The sequence below is a fragment of the Phalangium opilio genome, unplaced genomic scaffold, assembly GCF_054372755.1.
Source record: "Phalangium opilio isolate 3A_F unplaced genomic scaffold, DU_Popi_V2 ptg000079l_1, whole genome shotgun sequence".
In the NCBI taxonomy this organism is placed as follows: Eukaryota; Metazoa; Arthropoda; class Arachnida; order Opiliones; family Phalangiidae; genus Phalangium; species Phalangium opilio.
The window spans coordinates 4,345,384-4,370,304 of record NW_028324187.1 but is presented as its reverse complement, the minus strand read 5'-3'; the positions used below and the strand labels follow the sequence as shown (position 1 = coordinate 4,370,304).

At 32.6% G+C, this 24,921-nt stretch overlaps 1 protein-coding gene across 2 annotated transcripts in view; it reads right to left on the bottom strand.

Annotated features, from left to right (window-relative positions):
* The window catches only part of OtopLa (proton channel otopetrin-like a), a 75,985-nt gene that overhangs the window by 15,077 nt on the left and 35,987 nt on the right, over window positions 1–24,921 (bottom strand). Inside the window, exon 2 of one of the 2 annotated variants that reach the window (XM_089845735.1) lies at window positions 7,879–8,288. In XM_089845735.1, the coding sequence (XP_089701861.1) occupies window positions 7,879–8,288 (410 nt within the window). Of the gene's footprint in view, window positions 1–4,551; window positions 4,776–7,878; window positions 8,289–24,921 lie in introns of those variants that run through there. The other variant, XM_089845737.1, reaches the window with a different exon arrangement.

Genomic DNA, 24,921 nt, shown 5'->3' with positions numbered 1-24,921 from the left:
TAAAATTGCGGTGCGGGACACTTTGTTTTAATAACAAAATTGACAACCCTGGGAAGCTATATAACAATTTCCTCTAATTTCTTTTGCTAATTGACATTCAAATATTAAAATCCCAAAACGTCCAGGATGTTCTCACCATCCACAATAGCGACGAAGCTCAACCTAGACGTATAAACTTGAAATATCTTTTGTTTCAAATATTTTTAACGAGTAGGCGTTAATTCTGTTTCACAAATTGAATTTCAACAAAAAAAATAAATAAAAACCACCCAAGTTTCCCAGGGGTGTGAAAAGTAAAACTATGGTAAGTTAAACACTATGTTGCAATCTAGCTAATTGTAATTGTCCCCGTGCACGAGAAGTTGGGAGATAATAGTGGCTTTAAACAAAACTTGGTGGGTGGTTCTAAGCGTCTCTTGCCTATCAAAGTGAAGACTTCAAATTGTTTAAATTTAAGTTCTAAGCCTTTGTTTTTACACATTGAAACGTGTCCTTCTAAACTATACTGGGGAAATTATTTTTTATCACGGTAAGATGACCACGGGATGTATAATTAGAGTTATGTGGTTTAATTTGAAAACGAAATACGCCAGTAATGATACAATTAATATTTAATTAGGATTTATAAAAACGTACGTTATCAATATTCGGTGTTTAAAAAAACGGAGGGTATAGTTAGAAATTGGTCAAACTCCAAAATGTTTCTAATTTAAAATCAAATTGCAACTTCCCTGATTTTTAGTTTAATTTATATAATTTCATCACTTTTCCTGACCTTTTTTAGCCAGTTTTAAAATTTCCTGACCTGTGGTGACCCTATTTCTAGAACGGCAATGGACTTAATTTATAAATAGCTAATCTAGGGAAAATATTGTACAGTATACTAAATTCCAGTTAAATCAATTGAAAATTCGCCCAATGTTACTAAGCGCTCATATTTTGTTAAAACAAAACAGTTTTCAGGAGTTATTTCATGTTTAGGACTATTAAGGGTTTCACATTCAATTATACCTGATCGTTAAGTTTATTAAGGACAAAACTTACGCGTCATCAATTTTAACCCTAATTTGAGTGAGAATTATTTGAATAACTTCACGGTTACGGATCTATTGTTTTCAACTCTTTTAGGCCTACAGGAAGAATAACCCAAAATATATTCTGAATTTCTGATTGTTTCCGTTAATGTTTAAACTTAACACAATATCTTTAATAGACCGTTAAGGGTCACATCCATTAAAATTTATTTATGGTGACATTATTACTGGGGCTAGAATCACGCAATTTGCATATATTATACTTAGGAGTGTCTAAATTTGCATATTATGCAATGTTTTTTATAACCTCACACATATTTCATGAAATACGAATTTTCTGAATCTTTCATCCATATGAGATAAGCTATACTAGCGACTAGATAAGTTTTTAATGTTTCATAATCATGTCCTTAAAAATGAAAATATCAGTATCTGTAAATTCAGCCAACTCATTTTGTCCATTTATCTTTTACTAATTTAGTCCTTATCTACGATTACCGTTTTTCTTTAATTGATATACTATAGTAGTGTTTTGATTGGTTGAAACTTAATGACGTTATTCCACGAGGAATGCTTTTACATTTCCATTAGCGATTTTCCAAGATGTCTGCCAATTTAAAAATCTTAGCTATACACTTAACTAATTTTAGATAACTAGCAGTTAAAGAACTACCGAAAAAACTACACCTTCAAACATCCATGCCTTTGACAAACTGCGATTAACAAATAACGATTTCCCAAATATAGATTTTTGTTATATTTTTAACGCTTTGCCTGAAATGGAGCAAGCCGCGAAAGTAAACCAAAGTGAAAGGGGTGGTATTTTTATCAAGGTGGTTTATAATTAAAATTGATTCATGGTTGTTGAAAATTTGAATTCAATATCTTTCTTTCACGCCATTGTGTTTCGATTTTTCGTTACGCTTGAATGGAATAGTCAGTCGTCATCTTATTGTTTTCAGAAACGTTTTCTTTCATCCGTTTTTAAAAAGATCTGGCGGTTCTCACCCCCGCGTTACTCCATTTAATCTAAAAGAACCAGTCACTATTGCTTGGGAAACTCATTCCTCCTCCCTGGGGAACTTGCAAAGCGACTCTCGTCGATAGACTTTTCAATTTCAAGTTTTCAGAGCGAGATAAAATAGAATAATTCTAAAGAAATTGTCACGGAAAGTCTCCGCTTCAACGGTTCTATTATTAATTTTTTCCACCATTACAATTATAACTTTCCTTCGACAACTTAATTAAAGAAAATCTTTTTAGAAAATAGCATCCTGGGTTATATTCTAGCTAGATTAGTAGTTGCGAATAGGTAACCCTAAATTTAACTATATAACTACTGCTCAAAACTGTTTTAATTCAAGATGCGTTCCATACGAGGGGTCGGACGTTTAGGAAAAAGTGTACGGGATTTCGAAATCCAATTTGATTTCGTCGGATTTTGTTTGATTTCGTCGGATTTCATTGGATTTCATTTGATTTCATTGGATTTCATTTGATTTCATTGGATTTCATTTGATTTCGTTTGATTTCGTCGGAATTTGTTGGATTTCAGAATTCGATAAAATCCAATGGATTTCATCGAATTTTGAGACTTTTCCCGTGAAACCGTCGGATTTTGCTATTTTTACCGTGATTTCGACTGATTTTGCGATATTTCCCTTGACTCCGTTGGATTTTGAGGTTTTTCGCGTGATTTCCTCGGATTTTGAGATTTTTCCCCGTAATTTCGTCGGATTTTGTGATTTCTTTTGATTTTGGATTTCGTGAATTTTGTAGTGGATTTCACGATTTCTTTACTGATTTTGCTTCAGATTTTGTGATTTCGCTCCTGATTTCGTGATTCCTATGTTGATTTCGTGATTTCTTTGTTGATTTTGTGATTTTTTTAACTGATTTTATGATTTCTTTACTGATTTTGTGATTTCGTTGCTGATTTCGGATTTTTTATTTGATTTCGAAATCAGCATTGATTTCGGATTTCATAAATTGGATTTCACGGGTAGCGTACGGGATTTCATGAATGACCGACCCCTCGGTTCCATAAGTTTGAAAGCTTAGGGATTAGCATTGGTGAAACGTCGTATATATTCTTTCAAAAGCTTAACCAAGAAGATTGACTACAAGATTTAACTAACTGTTTCAGTTCAAAATGTGCTCCTTAAGTTTGAAGGCTTATGGATTAGCATTGATTAAACATCGTATATTCTTTAAAAGGCTTAACCAAGGAGATGGACGTACAAGTAAATTCTCTCCTGTAGTTCCCGAGATGGCAAGAACATACTTTATAGACTTAATCATAATGCGCATAATCACCTACTTGATCTTACACTCGGGTTCATTTTGAACTTGGTGAAACGCGCCAATTACAATATCACTTTCATCATGACTGTTCTCACGTTGAACGGTGATGACCGATACCTCGGTCATAGCTGTCGATGGAGGTGTGGCAAAACGGTTCATGTTAAGGTTTGCTCTGATTGGTTGAACGGTGGTATTCTCAAAGCACGCCGATGCTATGACGCGATGACTGAAGTAATGGGCGCATCGCGGTACAAAATTCTGACTGGGAATATAAATGGCGTGCGGGCGACATCGTTCCTTCATGTAAAATCACTTAAATAAACTCTTGCCTTCAAGATGTAAAAGTACTACAACTTAATCTGCATCTTTTTGTTTAATTTTACTCAAGAAAATAGAATTACAACACAATTACCGTGCCAAGACTAAGCCTAACATTGAATTGAAAAGCGGGCACGTGGAACCATAACAGACGGATAAAGGCATTTGCTATTTTATAAACAGACGTCACTTCACCTACGTTTTTTGCCACGCCTTTTTTGACAATTTGCGTGAACAGTACCTAGGTATTTTTTTATAACGCCCGTGAAAAGAAAGAGAAGAAATGATTTGGTTTTGGATATTTTAAATGAAAAGAATCGTGGTCCATTCAGGAATCACGGACTGTTGCGTCCCCATCGCGCGCACGGCGCAAGTTATCCTGAACAAGAGTTAGGCGCGGGTAAAATCGTAAAACTGTCCACGCTTGGACAACCGCACACCCAACAAACCAACATAAACAATGGAACTACGAATTTAAACCTAAATTAAGATTATCGACAAATTCGACAGTTTACTTAACGAGGTGTTTTGTAAGTTGATATCCCATTGTGAAAGCATATTTTTTTCACACCTCTATATAATTAAACTTATTAGATTGGGAGGTTCAAGTTCATTGTCTAGCATCGCGTCATATCACGCGAATCAGGCGTTCAAAGTCTAAGCCTAATTTCATTTTTATTCAAATTGGATTTTTCATTTATACAATTCCAAAACATAGTTTTCAGAGTAGATGGGTCGATACCATTTACACCAGGAGGCCAGGCTACTTGGTACACAAAGTGCAGTACCAAATTGCCTCACCTCCTGGTTTAATGGTATCAATCCTTCTAGTCTGACAACAATGTATATTTAGATAAACAATTAACAACGATTAAAAGCGATAAATGCAAATTACCTCAGAAACTTCGCAAACTTCCTATCGCGTCCCTTCTTCCATAAAGTATCACCTTCTTCCTCAGCCATTTTGTTAAGATCAACGCGCTTCCCTCAAACGGGCACTTTGAAATAAGTGAACTAACTAAAAAAACCCGAACCCAACCGTCCAAACCCCGTCCTCATTCCCTCAAGAAAAGCAGATGCATACAGCTAGGGTATCTCGACGAGAAAAAAAAAATCTTATTATAAACATAGAGGCCCTTGCCTCGCTTTTAAAAGGAAGAGAGTGTACAAGATTCGCATAACAGGCCCGAATCAATGCGGGTCTAATTACTAAACCCAAGTTACAACTTACCCTTGGCTAAAGGCTAACTCTTACCCAAACTAGATAGATCATGCCATGGAACGATGTATATACAGACATGTCTCGACACCCCCTTGGAACCACCCCTCCCGCCGTGTACATCAGGGGACCCATACCAGGGCGGGGTGCGAATATATTCACTGTAGGCCTCTTTGTTATGATCTAGAAAATCAAAAATACCGGCGGCAAATACCAGTTGAAGTTTGCATTAAGATTGATACTAATCTCGTGGGTGCTCAATCATAGCTTTTCAGCTAACCTCAGGGACTAGTAACTATGTCTTCGTGTACCTTTAGAGGGTTTCCTAGGTAACTTCTCGTCCAAAAGAGCCCCACCATCTTCTTCAATACTAAACCGAATTATGTAGATATGCCTAGCTGGGTTGGGGTTTGTTTTTTTCTTCGTTCTACTTTGCAAGTTAAGCTTGTATCGTTGCACGAGTTAGGTTATACTATTCATTTCCCTGAAGGATTACTTCTTCCATCCTTCAATGACCCTTGACCTCTTAAATGGATCGTATTTCAAGAAGATACGGAGAGCGAACGCGACAACTTTACTTCAAAGTTCGGAAAAAGGAAATGGCCAAATTGAGTTTCGAGTTTGCGCGACCATATGGGATTAGTGTCAGCTTTTCCGGCCTGATAAATAAGCCCGTTATTTATGACGTAGCGTTGCAGTCTAAGATATATTTTCTTATATAAGCAATGATGTAACAAGAAAGTAAGGAAAAACTACAGTACATCTTGTAACAAGGCATTTTTGAACAGTACGTTTCACAATGCGATAGGTAAATGGATCATAATTATGAACTATGACCGTTTCAGAGCGCTTTAGAAAGTTCAAGACATTGAATGCTAAACTATCACGAAAAGGCTCTAGTTTGAAGGAATGAAAACTAACGGTGCTTTTAAACTTAACAAAATTTGCGCTACGAGAGATTCTTGAATTAGACACTTTGAGTTTCAAAATCCAGCATTTCCATTTCGTAATTTGAACCCATTTTGCCATTTAATAGTCATAAGGGTACTTGAGATATTTCAAATCATTTCTTGAAGAGGTTCCCGTGGTATTTTGAACAATGACTTAGTTTAATTTAACCATTTCAATTGATTGCAAATGTTTTTTGCAAGTATTACCCTAGTCTACTAACCAAAGTTGGTATTTGATTACATATTATAATTTATTCAAAATGATGTATTTTGCGGACCGCATTAAAAACATAAATAAATAATGAACACTTTCGCTATCCCTTTAAAAAGATGATTACCTTTTTAGTTCACTGAATTTCATAGAGAGGGCGCTATCGTACAACGACTATGATTCTACCTTGGAAAAAAATTGGCAAGGAAACTGGTAAAGCTATTACTAGGTCATTATCACGAATCTCATTAAATCCAGGCGACTGTCTATAAGACTATTCTAGCGCACTTTACAAAATACAGAACCCTGAAGCGGATTAATACGCTACGTTAAACTCCATATGGAAAGAAAAGAGTCATTGCAGACTACGGTTGAACAGAGTTAATATAAATAAAGCGTTAAAAATTAAGTAACTTTAGCCATGGAAAGTTTCTCTTTTGAAGGATTACGAATTAACGCGCTTGGCGTAAAATTACAAATTTTTAAATCCCGGGGACATAAAAAGGTCCTTTAAAATATTATTTTTCAAAAAAAAAATAATATATATATATATATAATTCAACCGAAATCTACATTTAAATTTCAAATCGAACAATTTCTTCTTCGCTAGAAAAGTATTGGTTGTCAAAATAATTGAGCTGTGATTACAGAGCGGTTGAAATAGGGGACTATTATGTCAAGTAAAGAAGAAAAAATGTATTCCTACATCTCAAATAAAATATTTTTGGCATATTTTTCTAGAATTTAAGACCGTCCAGATAGTAAAATTCGAATTTATTCCAATTATGAAACTGAAAATTTGATATTTGAGGGGAAAGACCAGGGGCCAGTCGTGATGTCATTAGTTTCGGGACCTAAAATTACCTTTAACAAGTTGATTGGAACATAGACAGGTATTCTATAGACAATTTTGATAAAGTGGTAGAGCTATATTTATCTCGCCTTTCAATTTTTCTTAAATTTGACATAGACTAAGTTTAATTCGAACTGGCTTAATTTTATATTAAATTTCTCTATATTTTAAACTATCAAGGGTTATTAGTTGTAGACATAGAACGTGCTTAGAGGCTAACTCATCAATTTTAATGGTCAGAAGGCCAGAAATGGAAACATGATTGTAGCATAGAAAATGATAGAATCCACCTTTTTTCCTAATTTTAAAATGTTTCAACAAAAACAGCGTATGTGCATTGGGTTTTTTTATGATTTCACTTGTCCTTAACCGTTCTAACTTATCTTAAGGAGTCACAGTGCCCTACTTGCGTCCTAGACACGTCACTTATCTATTTAAACCTTGTGGGTTTAAGGAAAGTGGAGGTAAAAACAAACTTTTAAACTTTCTAAAAATCTAAAACATTACGAAAACTTAAACACCCACATGGTTTTTAGCATAATGAGGATGATTTTGAACTAAATATGTTTACTCGAAAGTCGTTTGAGAGCCTAACGCGATAATAGCAGTGGGTTTTGGTTTTCCATAAACTGGCAATGTGTGAGGTATGACTTACAAGGCGTAGTCGAGATAATTAACTGTAAAATGTTTCTTTGAGTCACAACAAGAACTAGAGATAAATAATCTTGTAGAAAACACCGTGAAAGCTAAGCCTTTTATCACTTCATATTATAGACTTTCGGGGTAGTTATGGTTAGACCCACATTAGGCTTACGAACCTTTGCTCCGATCCAACCTTATTCGTAAACACTCTTTTGTTTCTTTTATTACTTTTGAAATGTTTGTCGCACGTAATTTAATACGCCCTTGACCAAGGCTTAAGAATTTAGGGTTAGTAGAAGGGAAGCAGTTCCGTTGTTAGTTTTAGCACCAATATCAATTCCACCTACTTTCCATTCTTGGGTTTCACCTTAGTGGCACAACTCATGCAAGAAGACGCGGTAGATGTTGTGGTTAATATGGACAGTTCACTATTATGTCTTCCTCCGCCACGTGACAGCCTGATGGCGTTGAGGATCATTTGTCTTGGAGGTCCGCAACTGACAGAGGTCAATCCACCATCCATTCCTCCAGGATGACCACTTGGGTGACCGATGTGCGCCAATGAACACGACCTGGACGCAGAAGGTCCGACGCTACTGGCTAAACTGTCCGACCTAGAGGCCATCGAGTCCCTCCGATCATTGGGACCACCGCAACACTCCATTAGGACAGGGTCAACGCGTCGGGTAATTTGACCTGACCCCGAGTTACCCATGGACCCGAGCGAACCAGTCGATAATGGCACTGAAGTGTACGCCTGCGAAAAAAGATATAAAATGGAAAATAAACAGTTAATGTTGTGAAATTAAAAAATGCGTTTCGTAACTAGAAATTCTTTGTCTAAAGTTTGTCTGGTTTAGTATTGTTTTCATTGTATAATATTTAATGAGGTTTTGAATTATTTGAAATAAGACTAATTCCACCCCCTCGCCCCCATCCTTTCCCCTAACACAACAAGGTATTCCGAAGGTAATCATGTTCGAGCTTGTTCTTGTTAATTTATTTAAAATAAATTACTTCCGTTACAATTAAACCGGAAACCGATACTTTCCCTGGCAAGCGCTTTTAAAACAATGTAAATTACAGTATAGAAAACCAGGTTTTCCCTGATGAAAAGATTTAATGAAAGACTATAGCTACTTCCATTTTCAAACCAGTCATTTGAACCAATGTTTAATCGAATATAAAAAATCTGATTATTTCCTTGCAATCAAAATAATTCAAAAATTACTCAAATTACAGGTAATTAATGAAAACTATTCAAATAGTTCTACAATTATCTAAACAACATTAAATTAGTAATTCCATAGACATTAATTAATAAATGACTTATATTAAGTACCATTAAAAATACCAGATTAAAAAAACTGTTTCTTAGAAACTATCTATTGGTTGATAAAATATCAGGTGTATAGAGATTACCTTTTCTTCGAAGGCACACTCGCACAACATCTTTCCAATTTATCAATTAAAAAACTGTCACGTGTATTGGCAGTTAACACTCGTCCCATGCTTAGAGTCGCCACAATTACACCCGAAAGTGTATACACAACACACCGTACCCTAATTTTAACACGAACAAACTAATAATTAATCTTAACTTAGCAAGTAACTTGGCGTCGTTCAATCATAAGAGTAGTAATTAACTAAAAACTTCATTTAGAAACTCTCCCTTAGTCCCTAAAGGTAAGATGATATCTTATAAATTTTCAACCCTTTTTTTCTTAAGAAAAGTATAGTTTTTATAAAGTTTGTAGTTTCTCCGATCGAAGCAAAAACTCGAATGGTACTCTGACGTAATTTTAAATTTGTACGTGACATTTTACACCTACCTGGGTACCGGTATTTAAAATTTTATAATTGAGAATTATTTTTTTTATTTTAATTTAATATAATATACAGGGTGATTCTGATAAGTATGCCATAAAATAAATTGAGTGTGCTTCGAGTCGAACTGAGTGACAAGTTTTGAAGAAGAACATGGGGCGTCTGCAACAATTTTCTCCAAAACAAGGAAATGGTCACACATGTGTGAAGTAATTAGCTATACTTTACCAGCTTTGACACTTTCCAGTCAAATTTGACCCTAAAAACACACCCTTCAGTTTATGGCAGACTTAACAGACACACCCTGTATAACTACAATTCAGAAATACGAAAAATATATTATATTAAATCAAATCTTAATGATTGACTTAATCGTAAGAAGTTGCACTTGACATTCGGAAGTCATAATTTTTGGGTGTACCGCCTAATTGTACTTATACTTCATAACAGGCTTGGAAACAAGGAAAATTACCATTTAAAACTGGTTTTCTACTAGTTTTTAAACTACTTAAACAAGCCTTTCAAATACTATAGAATTTATCAAAACCCAAACAAAATTTGGCACGCACTTTCTGATAACATAATCGGACCAGATGTCAATTTGCATTTTTTATATTAACCCTTTCAATGTCCTTGTTAATTAAATAGTTTCAAATTTATTACCAAGAATATTGAACTGCGATTTAATCATTGTTTCCTACATTCATATTGGTTCTCCCTAGAAAACGTTTGAATATAAAACCATCTTGGAAAATGTCTGCCAGTAATATATATATTTTTTGTTATATTTTTGGCTGTTTATAAACATTTAAATTATTCATGGGAAAAGTTTATATATTCATATAACTGTTTCATATAGCTGTCATGTTCATAGCGTAATCATCTAACTGAATATGTCTTTAAAATATTGCTTAATGTTGCGTCAATTAAAGGTATTTTTAGTCTTGAGAAATACAGGTTGGTTTCTTTTTCTTTAATGTCAAATGAATTTAAGATTAATTTAAATTCAGGTTTTTAAATTTTAATTTTAATTACGTCATTTATTTTTCTCCCAAGTAATTTGATAAGATTTTTGGGTGCGACCTTGACTTAATAACGGGGTGAAAGTTTTCATCAGATGAATATATTAACAATTTAAATGTAAACGAACTTGAAAACTTGAAATAATTTGAAGTGCAATTATGTTAAATCAATTCGTGGAATTTCGTATTTGTTGACCGATTTAAACTGTAATTAGTATATTTAATGATATAGGATATAGATCTATTATAATTAAACTACTTAAGACGCGATTTAATCCAAGTTAAATTTAATTAAGAATGAAATTAAATGAAGTAAATTGAATTTAGAATCATATATAATTTCGTATTTTTAATCGATTTTAGTTTAGTTTTTTAGTTTTGAAGTTAAGAATTAGCTATTTCAACCGAGTCAACTAACATAATTTGTCGTTATAAATTTTCATGACCATTTTCTGATTAAAAATATTTAACTTTTTCAAGTTAATTGTAATTAAAACATCAATTTAACTCTTGAATTAATCACAAAACAATTAACTATGTTTACCTTTCCATAAAACAAAATGTTTACAACGCGTTTCAAACAAAGATGTCGCACTGTACGTAACTAATAAAGGTGGCAGCTAGGCCTTATGACGTCACAGACTCGATTTCTATCTAGTTTCAATTGAAATTTACAATAATTATACAAGCTCATTACAATTTCTGTTAATGAGGCCAAATCACACACACGTGTACGTATACCGTGCTATAAAATGTAGCAACGTATAAATTATTAAAAAATCTGGTTTTTAATTTCCAAGTAGAAGTTTTTCTCTTTCTAAATTTCGTAATATTCAAGAAAGGGTTAATATACATAAACAAAGGCTTGAGTTCGTTGTTCCAATTGTTAATCCGGCTACAAGCCCCCACATATTATCAAAAAAAAATTTAAAATCCCTAAAACACTCTACGCAAATGGATCGCCAACGAAAGAAATGAAAATTAGGTTGAATCTGACGCATGTTAAAATATTTTCTTAGAATAATTTTGAGAAAGGTAAAAACCTAATTCTAATTTAAATAAACTGAATATTTTGCAAGGTCATTATTTTAAAATCAGCATAAAGAAATTTTAAATATACTTTCTAGAACAAACACGTTTTGTTTCATTTTTGACCCATAATATATATTGCAAGACGCAAAATCACTCCAAATATATTTTGCATGATCTACTTTTTATATCTAAGAGGTTTACTATTGTGTGCATCCGCCTTACGCGAACCAAAACCGTATATTTTCGTTTTATATTATGGTTTAAATTTAATTTAAACTTAATGTAATTGGGTTATCGAATCTTGTGATATTTTTATATAGGTATTATATTTAAAATTTAAAAGGTATTAATAATATTGTTTTGACACTTATTGGGCCCCCTCTATATAGCCTTAAGCCTCGTTTACACGCCCACTTTTCTGACCTTAGAATGTTTAACACAAGCTCGTGTTTAGGTTTTTAAAGTGAGCGTGTAAATGTGACTGACTTAAATTACATACACGTTTTAAAGATATGTTATGTTATACAATATTGCAAGCTAAAAACACTTTTAAATTACTTCAGAAAACCAGTTTATCGTTGAGAATTTAACGTATTCTAAGACTGCTAATAAAAACTGTAGATTATATTTTAAGATTAAATTTCACGGAGAAATTAATGGTCTATAAGTTAAAGTTTCGAAATTTTTAATATTAATTGTTGAAAAACTATTTATAAAATAAAACTTACATAATATGGGATTGGAGTCATAACTATTATAAGGTCCACAATGAAATCAGTGTACAGTACTTCACAAAGGCTTAAGTAAACTACAGGTTACTGCAGTTTGACTGGAGTTATAATCAAAACTGTTCTAAATGAGCAACAGAGTATTTTTATATGAAACTCATCAACACAGTATTAACAGTCCTTAATATTTTGGCAAAATTCCCTTGAGATACTTGGGAATTTTGTGAAGGATTCCCTTCGAACGTTTCTCACAACAAATCCTAGGCCTTAAGCATTATTCGATCCTCATTGCCTTGTAGTCTTTAAATAGACATTCAACCCCAATATTTTTAATTAAAGTTCACAAAGAATAATAAACAAAATAATTCAAGAACCCTTTTCCAATGCTAGTAGTTCTGTTCCTTTCATGAATTTTTGGACAATCGTAAAAAAAAATATAAAAAAAAATTAAGAAAAATTTAAAAATACAGTAATTAATTCAATATGAAAGTAATTAAAAATATATTGAAGTTACGTATCTACTTAAGTTAACGTAAAGCGTATCAAAACACAACAGTTTAAAATCTCTTACCAAGATATCAGTTCCTGAGCAATTACAGACATTTAAAACTGGGGTGTACAGAACCATTTTAGATTTAAATTTAATTATTAAATCTAAAAATTTAAATTAAGTTTTCTATAATGATAAGCCCTACGGTTTTAAATTTAACTGTATTCTTGCTAGACTACAAGTTAAACTAACACCAAGTTAAACGTTTGTCCGCGCTATGTTAAAACTTACTCTGCGATGTCTAAGTAAAACTCATTATTCAATTTTCAAACTTTTCTTAACCCTTTCTTTGGAATGGATAAGAAAAATTGCAAAAAAGGGGTAAAATAATAATTCTTACATATTTCTGGGGCAAAAAATTAAAATTAATCATTTCATCACTTTACATTTTAACCCCAATAAGGCTCGAGCGTAACTAATCTCTAACAATAATTAATAAAACAAGCCGCGTTGTAAGAAAGTCATTAAAAATGCTTAAAACTACGCGCTAAGCCTTGGCATGTTTTAATTATTTTAAATAATTTTCACGGAAGAGTTATATAATGTTGCACGGAAGGTATATATACAATTTTAATTGACCCCAATTATGGACGCGCTTGTTTTAAACAATTAGCTATGAATAAAATTATAAGTTAATTAGATACAATTTAGGATCGTTTTAGATGGGGGACTCTCAATTGTTTGCAAACAATGCGGAATTACTTAAACTAAAAGTAATAAATGTTTAAAGCCGTCATTGATTGCACTGAGACCAACTGCATGTTTTAATTATAATTATTCCATTTTAAAACATAGATACCAAAAAGAAAATGAATGACCTTTTAAATAATTTCAAAAGCTATAAATTTTGTCTACGATTTTCAAACAAACCTAATGAAAATGTCATCATAAATCTTTCTCTAATAAATTCAATCTTAAAATTCCTTCAGGGAGTTTTCCTGACATTAATTTCGTAATAAGTTTAAGCCTAAATAAATTTCCTGGTAATAACAAATATGTTTCTCAATCGTCCTTTAAATACTGTATAAGATTTTTACGAATGTCCCCTAAATATTGTCCAACCCCTTTCGCTACTGAATGACATACTAAATTTTCTTTGGAGACGATTCAAAAAAAAAATTAAAACTTTTTTAAAACGTTACTGAATTTCCTAAATTTATTATCACAGTAGTTGTATTTCAATTATATTTTAAACACTTAATTTTGAGTAGCTTTACGATCTTCTGAAGCTAAAGAAGTCACCTAATAATTGTTTTAATTGGTTAAAATATTATGTTCTTTCACCATATTTAGAGGGGCATTTAATTTAAATTTTAAAGTTTACTATACTATTTTCTTAGCTATTAATTTTTATCATTATGTATTAAGTCGCCTAAACGTTATCTACAGTATTTTCCCCTTACTGTCAACCAGGGCCGTCGAGAGAGTTTGAGGGTCGCTACACGCAACCCGGGCCCCCTATTATTATTATATTACTTAAAATTACCGCAAGCGTTGATATAATCAGTAATCCATTTACTTAATCCTTCATACCTACATCCGAATAATTCCTTACGTTTCTACAGTTTCAAAAAGCAATGAACACTATATAACGATTACTTAAAACGAAAATTGACAATCAACGATCCTTGATCGATAAAATAAAAGTGAATGAATTAATGATTACGTATGATCGATTCTCACCTCGGTAAACCACGATGCGACCTTAGCGAGCATCCATTCTGTAGGGGATGTAACGACCCGGGTTCGAACCCTGGCATTAGATTCACCGTGATGATAATCACCTGTATCACCGTAATACCCGAATGTCTTATAACCTCCATTACTAAAGGCATCCATTGAAATTTGTATGTAAAACTCGTAATTATTTGAATTAAAAAAAATACTCCTTATCTACGCATGCAGCTACTGTATGGCCCAACTCCGATCCATAGCTCTTACGAATTGGTAAAGGAATTTCAAATATAATTTTAACAATCCTTCTTAGACACAGTTTTAAATTAAAAAAAAAACTATGTGTATCGCGGGGCGATTTCTAAATAACCGAAAAACTGTGACAACCTATAGAAATTCAGAGAAAAGCTATAGAGGAAATTTATGGACCAATAAGAGAAAGGTGTATTTTTTGGAAAATAAGAAAGTAAGAAATGAAATTCAAGCCAGGGCCATACTTTTAAGGAAAATTCGACCTTAGAAGGACGGTATAGTAAGCTCTCGTTTCCGAAGTTTCAAAGGGAAAGTCTCATTTAGATTAACTAACAATTGAGTGTATTTCGAGTTTCGATAGAGCTGAATGAAAGCTTCAAATTAAGACAAATTACGCCAAAATAATGGCAGAATAAACAAGGAAGTCATGATGAATTCCCGAAGACATTGATTGCAAATTTGTTATTTTAAATATTCACTGATGATGTCTACATCGAGGAGGGAATTAGTTGATATATTTAATCAAAACTTACGTTATCAATATACATAGTTTTCAGACTTGGAGTATTGATACCATTTACACCAGGAGTCCAGGTTACTTGGTACTGCATTTTGACCGCCAAGTAGCCTGGCCTCCAGTTGAAAATCTTATCAATTCTCCTAGTCTAAAAAATATGTATTGGAAATTTACCATCTTTCGTATTTTTGTCTGATTTTGATGTAAATGATCTAATTTTGAAGCATTAATAAAGTTTTTGCAGAGTGACCACTTTTCCTTATATATTTTCTATATTTTCAATCCATTCTTTTTCCCCCCAATAATTTCATTATAATTCCTATATTTTACCTGAGAATTGACTTTTATATTTGATTAAGGGCGTATATTTTTACCTTGATTTGTCTATGCCATCGAATATTCAGATTTGCTTCTTGGCTTAAATTATGGTTCAGTGATTACGTATTTGAATACTTCTGTAATGTATGTAGAAATGTAAGAAATTTAGTTTAAAAAACACGAATTCTTCACGATATTAGTCCTTTGAACTATATTTCTTACGTAAAAGAAAATAATTTTCGGTTTATGTCTAATTGAAAATTCAAAATTCGGTGTTGCGGCTTTCGATTATTAAAGGTACAATAGCTTAAGGGGAAATGATTAGACCTTCGTTGTTAACCCATGATTGTGTTTTGTTTCGTAAATATGTAGTTTATGGAGCGAATATCAAGTTTGAATCAACTCAAAAGGTGTTATTAGTTATTAATTATGGGCGGAATGTTTTGAGCAAAGTTTCCAAAGTTTTAAATCGTCCTGGCTAGTTTAATTAATTTTTTAATGACTTTATTATCCAAGGGTTGATGTAATACGTTATAACTTGGTTTTTAAAGGGATAGCGTATCATGGAATGTACGTCAATACGCTCAACGTCAGTATTTCACAAGCAAAAGGATTTAAATGATGGAAGAAAACCTCTTTATTGAATTTAAATCTGGTTTAAAAATAGCTTTTAACATACAGGGGTCTTATAACTCGATTTAACTGATCGAAATCTAACAACATTGCTCGAAAATTGCACAAATACCAGCTTTACATAACGTACTTCCGTCATCTGCTTAGTTAAAGAGCAAGGTTTAATTTTGAAGAGATACATTTATGACGTCACCAAGGTATTATGAAATTTTATTTGGAGAAATATCGACAGTTCAACTGTTAATTGTAAACATTTGTGTCTATTTTAGTTACAAGCTAACCATCACTCAACAAATAAGGTTTCCTTCTCTTCTTAACTCCATCTATATTATATCAGAGTATGAATTACTTCAGACCACACTATCACGTGATTTAAAAGTGAAACTAAATATCTATTTAGCACTATGCTATGCCAGTAAACGTGTTGTATCGGTAATGTACAACACACCTTGCCAAACTGGTGTTAAAATTCGGAATACCGCAGCGCTCATTTAAAAAGGTGCCTCGAGCGATATACACGAAAAAAGTGAAAAAATTCTGGTATCCGTGGTTTATTCCAGATTCTAATCCGTTGAAGGAAGGTTTTCGGTAAAAAAGAAGTAAAGGATGAAGGATAATGCTGATAATACACGTGAAATATGATGGTTTTTAATTGTTATGACCTTTAATATGTGTCTAAAGTGTGAAGTAATTCAAGCTATGTCTTGTTTATAAAGCAACCAGAACACAAACACCGAAAACTACATTACAGTTTTCTCTAACTGAACTCGCATCATCTAGCTATACATATTAGAAGATACTGAAACAAACTTTCTCGAATAAAAAAAAAATTATAAAGTGAAATTAAAAAAGAAAGGAGGCCGTAGAAATACGCCTCCATGTGTTCAAGGAGAAAATATGCACCGCAAAAAAAAACATTCACTTCGAATTAAGTTTAAGCGGAACTAGAACTCCTTTTTCAGCAGCACTATACTTTTCCCCCGCGAGATTTAGGGCCTAACCGTGTAAGCATCAATCTGTCTTAACTTATTCCATCGCATCAGCGCCGGTGGGAAAAGTTAAAACCGCTTTATGCAAATAAAATAAATAAAACAACATCTTACGTTTGAAAAAGTGTGGAGAGAGAAACTCAGAAATTCGGCATTGTTTCGCTAACATACAACAAAAACTTGCGGAAAAAACCTGATTTTGGGAATTTTTCTAAACTGACAAACTATTGGCTTGAAAATATTCAGGTTCTTGTTGAGTATTTGAACTACATTTTTTACATCATCATTTCCGGAAACTATATCCTACCAAAGTTTGATTTTTTTTGTTAATATTCTTTTTAATATAAAAAAGGGGTTTTAAAAATAAATTGTAAATTGGGCAATGTACCGTATCAAATGTCTATTAAAAACTTGAGTGTTAAATTAGATTTTAATGTGTTTTGGAAGTTTCTTGTAAATTTACTTTTAGTTCGATTCCAATTTGTCTAGCTTGAATTCTAACACCGATTCTTTAATGACGTCACATGGGCTCTATTATAAAGTTAGCACGCCTTATATGACTAAAATGAGGGTGAAATTAGTCTACTAAACGAAAAACTAAAAGGGAGATACTTGAAAAGTCGGGGATTTTAAAAAATGTCAGGCAATTTAAGAACTGTCACTAAAGTCAAGGAATTTCATATTCGGTAAGTAATTTTCATTTAACAGTATTATACAATGAGCCAGTTAATATATTCATGAGCTCATGGTATTAAAAAAAATTAAAGACCAAATTATGACATTTTTCTACAAATAAAAGTTAGAAAATTGGTCAAGGAAAATTACTTTAGGTCAGAGAAGCGGGAATTAAAAAAAATGTGTAATAACCCTGTTTACAACCGCAACAACCTCAAATGTCAAAAATAAACTACCAATAAATAAATAAATAAAAATCAAGAAACAACTCACGTCTTGCATATCCTGCAATTCTTCGGGTATTTTTGGCAACACAGCATATTGCATATTATAATTAAACATCTTCACCAATACAATATACAATATATCACATTCACATCCGTCCGTAATTAAACCTAATGAAGTAATTAAAATGTTCCATTGGTAACTAACTACACACAGCACACATTGTTTAAGTTTGTCAATTCAAAACCGAACCGCGGAGGTAAACAAAATAACTATTAAAAATATCCTTGCGAAATTAATTAACGAAACAGAAATGATAATAATTAATAACAACAACTAAATTAACTAAAATATTTAAGATTAAACTGAAGTACCGGCACCGGTTGTTTTCAGTTCACATTGAAGCACACGAGTTGTAGTTTCAACCGGCCCGCTATATCACAGATGCTAGAGGTAAGAAACCAATTTTGTTTTAAAAATTTTACATTTTTTTTTCAAAAAACATTTGACACAAATTTTTTACTGGTATTTGCTAGCATGCGCGTTCGGTTGCTTCGCGGATAGGTATTGTTGTTTTCGCAAACTTCCTTAGTACCAAAAGAAAGCTAAGCTAGACTTTTGATTTTTGCTCTTTTTTCCGAATGACTAGCGGCCTTCCTTCGTTTGTCATTGGAGGAATGTTCTTGCTTTCGCGACTAGCATTTAATTGCTTTATATTATCTCTTTGGGAATTTTGGAATTAAGATCGCATTGTGTTTTGATACAAAAAAGACGTTTTTTGGCTTGAAAAACTTGATTTAACTTTGATTGAATGTTTTATAGAATTGGTATTTTTTATTTTTAATTGTAATATCAAGAAATATATATGTCAGGTGATTTTTACTGGACAGGTTGTTAATGTTTTTTTCTGTATAATTATCACTTTTAATTGAATTTAAAAAATAAAAGTAACACTAGTAATTTTTATCAGGTCAAAGTATAAACTTTGCGACACGAAAACTATGACATCGAGAAAGGGAAATATTCCCAGTGTCACTTCTATTCTTAACTGTTTAGTTCCATTGCACCGAAACTCGTAAAACAGAACGTGTCTTCAATTATGTACTCAAACATAACCCTAGTTACCTAACTAACCCTATAATTACCTAACTAAAAGTATATGTACTTTATGCAGTGTTATTTGAAATATATTTCAATATAATAACATTGAATTTGGATAAAAATAAGATCTAGAATTTGAGCTTGAAATTGCGATTAAAATTCAAAGGACTATATGTACATTAAAGTATGATCGTGAAACTTGAAAATTGGAGTGTTAGGCTAAAAACGTTCATATGTTTAACCACAAAATATAGAGAAAGCTCTGTAGAAGTAGAGGGTTTAATAAATTGACCAAAGAAAAGCACATCTACTGCTCTAATTGACAGATCTTTCAAGTTTGAAGCGTGAAAAATCCCCACATTTTCTGGGCGTATTTTTCAATCATTTTCTAAACACTCTTATGAGCTGAAAAGATTTCTTAAACTATAGTGCGAATGGAGCTCCAAGAAAGGCGACAAAATTTTGAGTAAAATACAAGAGCATCGGCCTGCCGTCGCCGCATTCGAAATACTTAACCAAATTCTTGTCAACCTCCAATATTTCTAGGGGCGCGAAGGTTTATTGCTAAGGGACATAAAAATTCTGATGCAGGTTGAGGTTAATTCTCAACGAATAGATAACATTTCCCCTAACACAGTATCTAGTTACCTTTTCTCAGTACCATCAATTAAAAGTGTAATTACAGATACGTGATGTATGATATTACCAGCACCAATACTGTAGATTTAACCTTAGCAAATTACTTCAATAAATCTAAGGTTATTTATAGTTTGGGTTCACGTGATATGCTAATGTTAAAATTTAAACATTTTGACATAAAATGTTAATTACGGTTTTCTCATTCTAAAATACCTCAAGGAATCATTTTTTTTTTACTAAAAAATAAATTAAGTTGCGCCTGAAGTCTTTGTTATTTGAAAATTATACGGCTCATATGGTTCCGGGTCTGAGCTGACATAGTTACTAAGTTCAAGCTAAGTATGGGTTCATTTACTATGTGTAATTATATTATAATTGCAACATACTAAGAGTGACGCTTATTGAACTCTTTTGCATATTTATTATATTAACTTTCTTTCAAAAGTAAATATTTTTTTTTTCAATGAAAAATTAATCTAATTATCTTACAAATACTTCATTTACTCCATTAATAAAATTCATTAATTTAATATTAAAATTAATTAATGGATAAACATAATTAAATTTATTTTCCTATTAATTATAACTAACCGTGTAATATAAATGTCTTAATTTGCATATCATATTTAATTTTAAATAACTGGCAAGATAACCCTGAGTTAAAAATGTTATTATAAAAAAATATATTTTAATTATCTAATTTTTGTCCAAAGGGAAGGTTTTTAATAATTCCTCATTTTAAAATATTTTAACCTTGTTTATTAAAATGAATTATAATTGAATGTTGACGTTTCTTTACCTCTGGAAAAATAAACACTTCTTTGGTGGTAAACATTTTCTATTTCTTTCAAAACTTAATTTGAATCGTTTAATTTAAATTTCTTCGAATTTAAAAAGGATAATTTATTCTATCAAATATTGACTTAATTAGCGTTTTAATTCTAATTTATCGGTTAATCGAACAAGGCTATACAAAATACTTATTAAAATTCGATTATCCAATGAGATTATGGAAAATAGACTTCAATTAAAATTAAATCATGACAAATTCTGATAGATCTTTCGCGTCATAACTTGGGTGTTAACACGCATTATGCTTTATAAAAACCACAGATGAATAGCCCGAATACTTATTTAAATTATCATTTAAAGATAGAGTGAAAACATTCCTGAAGTATAAGGTCAAAGGTTAACAGAATTCAAGCGATTTGAAAATTCAAATTTATAGGGTTTATATTAGGTTTAACACAATCGTTAATATTTTGATTTTTCTTACACAGTTCACTTTCCCTTCAATAATCATAACGGCACAGTTATCTCGAGGTATATACCGCCACCTGGGGGAAAATTTAAACAATAACGACCCAATGGGCAACGCTAATTACTTCCTTGTCAGTAGTTACTTATGTCTGGTAATACTGGCTTATAGATTGGATCATTTTGTAATTCATTTAAACAAAATAAAAAGAAATAAATAATAACTAAATAAAAACCGGATTTCATCGCATTCGCGGCGAACCGGAAGCAAATACGCGATACTTTTTCGACTAACTAGTACTTGAACTATTTCTTTATCACGACCATAAAATGCATTAATTTCTTTCATAGTCATTATCATAACAAAGAGTTGACTGAAAAAACCATTTGGGGAAAGTGATTTTGAATTCAAGTTTTCAAACAGTTCTCGAATGTTGTTAAATATCAAAGGACAAATCTGTTCTATGAAAAAGATGGAACTTACGAGGAAATTGGAATATATTTCCAAGAAGTGATATCTAGTTTATCAGGGATAAGGTATAAGATGACTTAGTATTCGCGCGCCATAGTCCCAGTCCCCCTTTCAAAATACAAGGTGGGACGTAAAAGGAGGCCGGGCTATTTCGCCTCTCCTCAGTCGGAGAATACGTATTTTTCGTCATTCGCGTCGCGCTGACGTGAGCTTTCAAGAACCATTGAGATGCTGCTGGTTGTAATTTAGAGGCGGGGATTAACTCCGGACCTACGTTTGGACTAGAGATAAAGCTGGAAATGTGGCGAATTTATACCTTCTCCCTAATAAACTTGATATCACTTCTTGGTATAATTAATATTAATAAACCATTAGGAAATAATCAATAATCCTTCATGACGTCACTAGAAGGGTTAAATTTGACGCTTCAGTTTTGTTATATTTCTTTAAAATAACGAGACATAACGGAAAGAAAACTTGTCACGAGTTTTAAACATAATTTCTCGGTTCCATCTTAGCGTTGTTTTGTTAAGCGAAAATATTCTTTTCCTGAAACTAGTCCTTTAAATTTTTGCTGGTTAAAATAGTACCATTAATTTGCGATAGGTGGAGTAAGTATCTCAATTAAGTAAAAATATTTAAGTAGGACAAATTTGAGGGTTTTCCTCTTTCATAGCACCCATCCACTTAAATATTCAACCATATATCTATAGAGAGAACCAGTTTTAGAAGGTTAATGAAAACGATAGTGGTTTCGTTTTTATTTATATACACTTATATTGTGTCTACCAAGCCTGAAGTGTAGTGCATGTTATCAACTTTAACAAGGAAAATTAATGGTCTAGACTTTCACTTTCTTTCATTTGATTCTTGAAGTAAAACGTCTTGCATTCATAACCCTTTCAATTAAGTCAAATGAAATCTTCGAGACCTCAATAGAACTTAAGTCATTCAAAAGTTTGAAATCTTTGCAATTTCCCACTCTACTAATTCACAATTAGGCATAATTTCACTTTTAATGATGTCCTTTTGACAATACTAGTAGCAAGTTTTATAAAATTGCCACACGAGAGAGAGCAGAAACTCAAAGATGCACGTGGAGTAAAACAAATTACAATTTATTTTTCAATGTCGCCGTGTTGGGTCGGGGTACTTAATTGGATTACAACCTGCAATTGTTTCATTTCACCACCAAAATTCGTAACGGTGAAGCTTAACATAAGGGGGAAGTTAGGCCTAATACTGGGGCAACACTCCTACATGAGATGGAGTAGGGTTGCAATGACGACGCATCGTTAAAGATGTCTCACCCCTGACAACTTCATTAAGAATAAATGGGCCTCATTTCCCCTGATTCTAAGTATGACCTACGTTACTTTGCTCTACAACCGAATTTAGGTTTCACGTCTAATGACGTAGGGGTTACTTTGTATTTAATGAAAACTCCGCTTGGAAAATAGTATGATAACGTCTTGGCGGTAAATTGTTGGGGAAGTTTTATATTCAAAAGCAAGGGTTAAAGAGACTAATCAATAATAGCCAATTTTGACTTTAAGAAATTAGTTCAATTCTTAAACTCTGTTATACAGTATTTGTAGTAGACCACTTTTCAAATTATCGTCTGCTTAATAGACAAAGGGTTAAGATGGAGGATATAACATCCGGTATATGGATCCATAGACGTTAGAAAAGGATTCCAAGTAACCAGTCCTGCACCGAAGTCCTTTAGTTTGTCTTTGTTGTCCACATACCCATCCATGTTCAGTCTTAAGAACATAAAGTGGTCAAAGACCGCATGATATATGGATGCAAAGACGTTAGATAAGGCTTCCAAGTTACTAGTCCTGCTCCGAAGTCCTTTATTTTGTCTTTGTTGTCCACATACCCGTCAATGTTCAGTCTTAAGAACATAAAGTTGTCAAACACCGCATACTATCTTTATAACCCCGAACCCATAAAGTTCTAATAAACCTCGCTGAACTTATTAAGTATATTACTTAGGGCCACTTATAATTGACTTATTTGGTATTCAAAGTATGTGGCGACCATTTTAAGATCATTTGAAAATTAAAATAGAAAAATAATTACTATAACAAATAATATTGGTACTTTTAAAAAATGGCTTCACGGCTAGATCGCTAAATATGGTAAAGGTGTTATAATTAATAATGAATTTTAAGTTTCCAATTGCTCATTTGACACCGACGGGGTTTCGTGAATTTCGTCAAAACTTCAAAGGCTTACTATTTTGCATAATATTTCAATTTCTCAGTCAATTTATGAGCTCATTTTCTTCTATAATATTTAAATTATTTCTAAATCGAAAAAAGTTTATATTTTTTTTTTAATTTATTTCATCACCGAAAGGAATTAAATATTTCACGACTTCTGTTTCTCAAATGGCGGTGGGAAGTAGAAAAGCCTAGATAACCGTCGAACCGTTAAACCACTGACGGAGGTTTTTTAAGACAAAATGTTTTTGTTTCGTTTAATTATTTAGGATTACGCTAAATAGCATCGACAATCGTTGCATAAATTATTCTAGGCCGTCGACTTTCTTCGCATCGAAGGATTTTGCAAACGATAAGAAAATATTCTAATTAAACCAATATTATTCAAATTATTAAAGCCTAAATTCTAAGCACAAACTTGCTACGTTTAACTTAAGAATAGTGAAAGAAGAAAGTTCCCAATGATAAAATATTTCGTTACAACCTACGTTTATTCAACCTACCTTTCATTCATAAATACTTAAGATCAACCTCAAGTTGTTTAGTTTAGACACTAAACCTAACAGTGAAAGAAGTTCATATACACGCGCAACTCTGCCATTAGAGATATCATAAGTTTATAATACATGTTCCATAAGTATGACACAACGTATACTTCGCAATGTTAGAGACTTACTGAGTCAGTAAATAGTGAAAAACTTATGGAACATATCTTATGAACTTATGGAGATTTTAGTAATAATACCAAGAGGTACCCACATACATGCATAATACACCCTTTCGACGGAAAAAGGCGGGTAGGCAACCCTTAGTATCGGGAGATACAAGGAGGTTGCTCCAGTGCCGTGTTTGCGCACTCTCAGATCCAAAACGTCTACAGCGCAGGCGCTAAAAAGCGAGATGAAAGGCTGAGTTTTACCCCCTCGCCTCTCCCTCTTAGGCTCGTCGAAAGGGTGTATTCTATTCTACTCTTTTCAGTTCAAATTACCTATCAAACTTTTTATCAATAGTTACTAACCTTAATCACGATTAAATTTAGGCATTCCACGGAGTATCTTTACAAGGAGACGAATGAACCTAAGCTAAATAATTAAACCATCTCGCGTTATAACTCTGTTTAACCTCCCCCAAAACGGTAAGTAGCGCTTTTACACACCTAACGAAGGTTTGTTAATGTTAAGCCTAACGACCATGACCAGAATTAGAAATTAAAGTGTATATTCACCAGAATGGTATAGAAAGTTAAGT